General features: G+C 35.0%; 1 protein-coding gene across 2 annotated transcripts; it reads left to right on the top strand.

Moving 5' to 3' along the window:
* The first annotated feature begins 607 nt into the window (after positions 1-607).
* On the top strand, positions 608-5,913 carry LOC128219635 (uncharacterized). 2 transcript variants are annotated; one of them, XM_052927528.1, is made up of 4 exons: positions 608-648; positions 2,424-3,341; positions 4,104-4,181; positions 4,505-5,913. In XM_052927528.1, the coding sequence occupies exons 2-4, from the start codon at positions 2,435-2,437 to the stop codon at positions 5,332-5,334; spliced, it is 1,815 nt and encodes a 604-aa protein (XP_052783488.1). In that variant the 5' UTR covers positions 608-648; positions 2,424-2,434; the 3' UTR covers positions 5,335-5,913. The 2 variants fall into 2 exon arrangements, with proteins under 2 accessions (XP_052783488.1, XP_052783487.1); XM_052927527.1 differs by having other exon boundaries at positions 4,101-4,181.
* Positions 5,914-6,236: the final 323 nt, after the last annotated feature.

Below are 6,236 nucleotides of genomic sequence, written 5' to 3'. Positions count from 1 at the left end.
TCACTATCTTTTCTGACATTATTATTATAGCAAACTATTTCAATTCTTGTGTTGGGAGACATTTGGTTGTATATTTATATCAATTATTAAAAAATAAATCATTCACATTAATGATATGATTTCGTATTTCATTAAAAACATTTGAATTCACTCCATTGATATAAAGTAGTTGAACTAATATTTGATTAACCTCAAACATGTTTGAAGTCGTCACCGTCATCTGTTATTGCATGGTATTTGATACTTAATATCGTAGTTTAGAAAAGGTTGTTTAATCTCATTTCTTCATTGCTTTTGCAACTTTGATGATACAATCGAGACTGTCTTAAAAAAGTCCACAAGGGAAGAAGTTAGAATATTGGTGTAGGAGCGGAGCCCGCTTAATACAAAAGATAGGTGTTTGGTATAATGGCATTTAAATATATTAAATACATTTATATATCAGTATGTGGCTTTTGTATATTACTTTATCACCAAAACAACTAAACTCACAAAAGTATTATCATTTTATTTTAACTTTCAATGTAAACATAGGTAATATTTCAATAGAGGTAAATATATCAGTTAAGTGTAACCTTACCAACATATTTATCTCCCTTTGTGATATGTTTTATTTACTTCCTCTTCACCCTTAAACTTTGAGAACAGGTAAAGTATATTTTAAATAATATTTATTCTTTCAAGTAAATTCATGTTTCCTGTGTGTTGTTGTAGCATGTACGTGTCAGTGATTAAACGCAGGGACATTATTTATGCAACTATATAGGCTTTTCATAAGACGATTTGATCTAGTTTCGATTTTGAATTCGTTCAATGACATTGAAAACAGCTTTTATCCTGAAGTAAATCGTTAGTTGATTGAAATGATTTAATTACATATTAGTGCAATCTTAAACTTTATGATTTTAGTATTGAAACATCAACACACAATATAGCACGTCCTTATGTTAAAAATTTGCTCTCACAAACGATGGGTAATTCAAGCGAAGAAACTGTTCTGTTTAATGTTGTCAAGGACAACATTTTATAACTAGCTTAAATATAGTGAATAGCTTTGTAATTGATACCCGCGATAGTTGTAAAACGGTTAAGCCTTCGCCTTCTTATTATCGTTCCTATATAGGTTAATTTTTATACGAAAAAAACCCATCCTCGACAAAGTAAAAATGTGTTAACATACAATGGTCAACGACATTTGACTAGAATTGTAATACTGTCAATGTCTGCGTGATATTAACTAGCTGTTACCGTGTTTCTATTTTGCAATCGTACACGCATCCTTTTATTTATTAATCAAAAACAGTGCACATTACTAAAATCGTACAGTATACCATATACTGTATGGGGCTTTAAATCCATTCGAGTTTTTTTTCGCGAATCCAAGTGAGTCAATTCGCGTATGTTTGAATGAGCGCATGTTGTAAGGTGCCAGTCAGTAAGTCAGTCAGTCGGTCAGTCAGAAAGTATATACGTCACAATTCATTTCCCCTCAATAACTTGAGAACGCTAGGACCCAGGAGCTTCATACTTGATGTGCAGGTTGATGACCAGTAAATGACACCTCTTTATTTTGAATTCAAAAGGTCCAATGTCAATGTCGCTGTGACCTTGAGGTAAAAAATGGATTCCGCTCAATTAATGAAGATTCTTTATATCCATGAACTTCATACTTTGTATGAAGTTTGTCAAGTCAAGTAGATGACCCCCATATATTTTGAGATAAGAAGATCAAAGGTCAAGGTCGCGGTAACCTTGAGGTGAAAAAAACGTTTTTCCTCTCAATTATTTTTAAACACTTGCGCCCAGGATCTGCATACTCGATATGCTGGTTGGTCATGATCTGTTGATAAGCCCTTTTGATTTCAGGATCAGTAGGTTTTAAAGTCACGGTCAAGGTGACTTTCAGGTGAAACAAAATGTTTCCCGTTGAAAAACGAAAGAATGCTTGCATCAACGAACTTCATACTAGATATGCCAATTTGTCATATCTAGGAAACAACCTCTATTGATTATTTGATAAATAGGTCAAAGATGAAGGTCGCAGTGACCTTGAGGTGGAAAACTGTTCCCAATAGTCACTTAAAAACTCTTGCACCGAAGAACTTTATACTTCGTATGCTAGGAAAACAATATGTTAATATCCTGTTTGTTCGTCACAATTCTTTCCGCTTGATGACTGAAGAAAGCTTGGACCAAGGAACTTTATTCTTGGACCCAGGAACTTCATACTTGGTATGTAGGTAGACAATTACCAGTAGATGACCTCTATGTTTGTTCGTCGCAAGTCCAAAAGTACAAATTTCATTTCTATCATTGAATATTTCTCACCTACGACCACACAATGGGAGAGACAAGGGCATTATAAAAGCAATCTTTAGTTATGTTTACAATAGTATTTATAATAAGACGTTTGTTTTCATTAGATTCCAGGACGATGGAGGTTCCAGGGAAGAAACTGCAGGCTGGGACATCTGCAGAGGACACCGCATACTGCCAGCCTTGTGAACAAGATGACGAATTTCTCCCTGCTGAGGTATATTGTACCGTCTGCAAAGAGTTCCTCTGCTATAACTGCGCAAGTGTCCATAGGAAACTCAAAATTACTAGATCGCATTTCCTTCTTGACAAATCAAATATGCCTGAATCTATCGGTGGCCATGAAGTTGAATATGAATGCACAGAGCCTTGTGATATCCATCCGAAAGAGTTTATCAAATACTTTTGCACCACCCATAAGACCATCATTTGTGGACACTGTGCAGTACAGATCCATCGATCGTGTCATGCTGATGTCATATCAGATATATCCAAGGCCTACAAAGATGGAAAAGAGTATGGGGATATCATGAAAAAAATTGCCAGGTTATTTGAAGAGATAGATTTATGCGCGTCTAATGTAGAGAAAAACGTGGACGTTGTAGCAAAGTTAGGTGAAAATGAAGTTGAAAAGCTGAGAAGATACCGAGAGGAAGTAAACAAGTATTTTGAAGAAAGAGAACAGGCACTGTTAAAGTTTATAGAGAAGACGAAACACTTGGATGAAGAATTACTGGGGTCTCTGAAACCGAAATATAAAAATCTTAAGTCAAAGGTAGAAGAAATAAATACCAAACTGGAAGCACAAGGAAACAACATGATACAGTTGTTCATTGAGACCAAAAGAGCCAAGGAGCTATTAGATGGTCTGCAGATTGAACTTGCTGACATTAACAAAGAAAATGCCGTTCACCACTACGAATTCAGAAAAGATCCAGCCACAGAGCGCCTCATTACATCTGATCCTGGACTTGGTACTTTAGAAAACATTATGACTCAACCACACAACATCGCGTCCGCTTCAGGTAAATCGGAATATATATCTAATTGAAATATTGTAAACACCTTTGATAACAGACAGTTTATCCAATAGTACAACGTCTTAATTGATTCATTTCTAAATATATACATTCATAGCACGTGTCTTTGTTTTCATAACATTTATAATCTCTTATAATATCATAGACAATATTTAACTGAACCTGTAAACAGATTGCAATAACGTTTGACACAGGATTTTTTTAGTTTGAGATAATATCGAAGAATAAATATGAAATAGTTTTCACATTCTTTTACCCTATCTTTGGAACAGAACAGTCACGTTCATTACGAAATGTACAAAAACCTTTATTTGAAGAAACTACAAGTGCATTAACTTACAAAGTATTAAGTTCTCATAGGCATATTAAAACCCGTAGCTTTAAAGGTAGCCTAAGTACAATTATGTGGAAAATCAAATTATTGAACACAATTTCAATATGCAAAACCTCCATCTAAAACTTATTTCGGTTATTTATTGTATATATAAGTAATCAACTAGCAATGCACATTTAAATTGTGACCAAAATTGCATGGGATCAGCAGGCAAAACAAATAACTTTAGTAACAATAACTTGGTGAAAGATTATTTGTACATCGGATATCTTAACAACTTTATTAATTCGTCAATGCATTTTTGCCGAACTTTAAACATTAATTATGGAAAACAAAAATAACAATTTCTACAAACTTCAAACAACGCCTTGAACACAAAAAGATTATGACATTTATGTTATTAATCACAGCAGAGAGCGGCCATGGCATAATAGGACTTACAGTTCAGGGAGATGGCCAAAGGGAAACCATGGCAACTGCCGAACCTACAGGTACTGACAGTCATAAATCATCTGAGGTAAAGAACATCCTTATTTAATGGCCTATATATTTCTATCATGTGCTATGTATATTTGACTTATGAGATATGTTGACTTCAGATGACTGTAATAATTAGCTCTGTAACAAAACTCCGTTGAATTATTTTCAATATTGTAGCAAAATGTGGTAATTGGATGACATGATGTTTATTAATATGGTATTACGAATGAAAACCATAATGCTGCATGCAAACTTTGAAATTTATGCTTTGATGTGTTGCCCTATATTAAGTTATTGTAACAGATATTTAATTTACTTAAAAAAATCATTACAGTGAGTCAGGCTACTGTGGACTTGACTATATTAAGATTTACACCAGCTATGGACATCCCAATGAAATCTCCAACACACGATAGGGACTGCAAACTGTCTAGCATGGTCCACCTTGCCGGATCGAGACTGTTGCTAGCTGACTTTAACGACCACACAGTGAAGCTAGTCGACATGCAAACCAACAGCCAGCTTTCCAAGATCGGTGTTCGCGGTCAGCCATGGGACATATGTCTTCTACCCGGAGATAGGGTCGCTGTTACTTTGGCCGGTAAAGGTATTCAGTTCCTGGAGACTCGAGGACAACTCGCTCTTGGTAACCGTTTATTAGTGGAGGGCGACTGTCGAGGTATTGCTTACCATGCAGATAGGTTAATTGTGTCCTACTACGATGGAAAGGTAGCGGTACTGAATATGAACGGGCACGTTATAAGAGGCAAAGGTAGGGGAGGCAGTGGACACACCGTGTTTGAAAGGCCTCTCTACTTAAGAGTGGTGTGTGAAGGTTCGACTGCTTTCATCTACGTATCAGACTATATAAAGAACACAATCACAAAAATGGACATGAACCTAAACATGATCAAGACGTTCCAGGACCCTGCATTGAAAATACCAAGAGGTATCACGGCTGTCGGGGACCAGCTATTAATCTGTGGTTCGCAAAGTAATAACATTATGATACTTGATTTGTCCACTGGTCAGATGACACAACTGGTGGGGGGGAATGAGGGGATACGAGTTCCACTATGTGTCTACTACTGTCTGCAACAGAACAAGCTTCTTGTCACTGAACAATCGAACAGTGTAGTAAAGGTGTACAATAGTATCGAATAATGCTAACAAATCGAGTGAAATGGCTCGAAATATCAACTTATTCAAATGAGAATATTTCGTCATTTAAATGATGTTATTTGTATTGAACACCAGATCGTAATAGTTTTTAATTAAGAACACGCACTCAATATAGTTTGATGATTTTTCTTTTTTGCCATTCCAAGTGCGTACATATCCAAATATATTTTTAAATGTCATCAAAAATAAAGTATAAATAGTCTGCCAGAAACAAATCTTTCAGTTCCGTTATATACAATGTTTGTTAAAAAAAAATTAGCAGCATTTACCTATCAGTAATAATGGTTATCAGTATATTTTGATGCTTTTAAATTGTATTGGAAACCATAGCGTTGATGTGTTACTAAATGTCCAAAAATGAACCATTCACATTCAATATATGGTAATGTCCCATGTCTTTTGTGGTATATTCCTTGTCTTATTATTATGAAATGTCATTAACATCTCTTTTTATATTGGTCGTAACTTTGAATATCTTAAATATGTAGGAACTGCACTGATAGTAACATATTGATATTCCTTTTTTCAGAGTGTTGATGTATATTAAAATAAAGAGTGTAAAAGAAACTGGCCCCATCGCCATGTATAATGTTTTATTTATGGATATATGGCATTCACCTGCCATAGAACTGCGGTAGTTTGGCATGAAAATACTTGTTCATAATTTGATGTCTGTGTCATAAGAGAAACCATGTCGTGACATATATAATCTTAAGTCAGTATATAAATGGTGATATGTTTAGTTTTCATTACCTCGGCTATTCTCCTTTAATACTGGCTACAGTTTAACGCACACAGATATGTTGCAAAATTAAGAAAATATCATTCCAGTTTATGACTAGGATCGACTTCGATCTTTACTAAATTGTTGTCACGTTTGTCTG

The sequence above is a fragment of the Mya arenaria genome, chromosome 15, assembly GCF_026914265.1.
Source record: "Mya arenaria isolate MELC-2E11 chromosome 15, ASM2691426v1".
NCBI classification, from domain to species: domain Eukaryota; kingdom Metazoa; phylum Mollusca; class Bivalvia; order Myida; family Myidae; genus Mya; species Mya arenaria.
Note: the sequence above shows the minus strand (reverse complement) of the source record. Positions and strands in the feature narration are given on the sequence as shown.

What these genes read in the sequence shown, in the direction of transcription:
- LOC128219635 (XM_052927527.1), top strand. Translation starts at nt 2,435, where the DNA reads ATGGAGGTTCCAGGGAAGAAACTGCAGGCTGGGACATCTGCAGAGGAC. An exon ending in CAACATCGCGTCCGCTTCAG is followed by an intron (nt 3,342 to 4,100) that starts GTAAATCGGAAT and finishes TATTAATCACAG; the next exon opens with CAGAGAGCGGCCATGGCATA. An exon ending in GGCAACTGCCGAACCTACAG is followed by an intron (nt 4,182 to 4,504) that starts GTACTGACAGTC and finishes AAATCATTACAG; the next exon opens with TGAGTCAGGCTACTGTGGAC.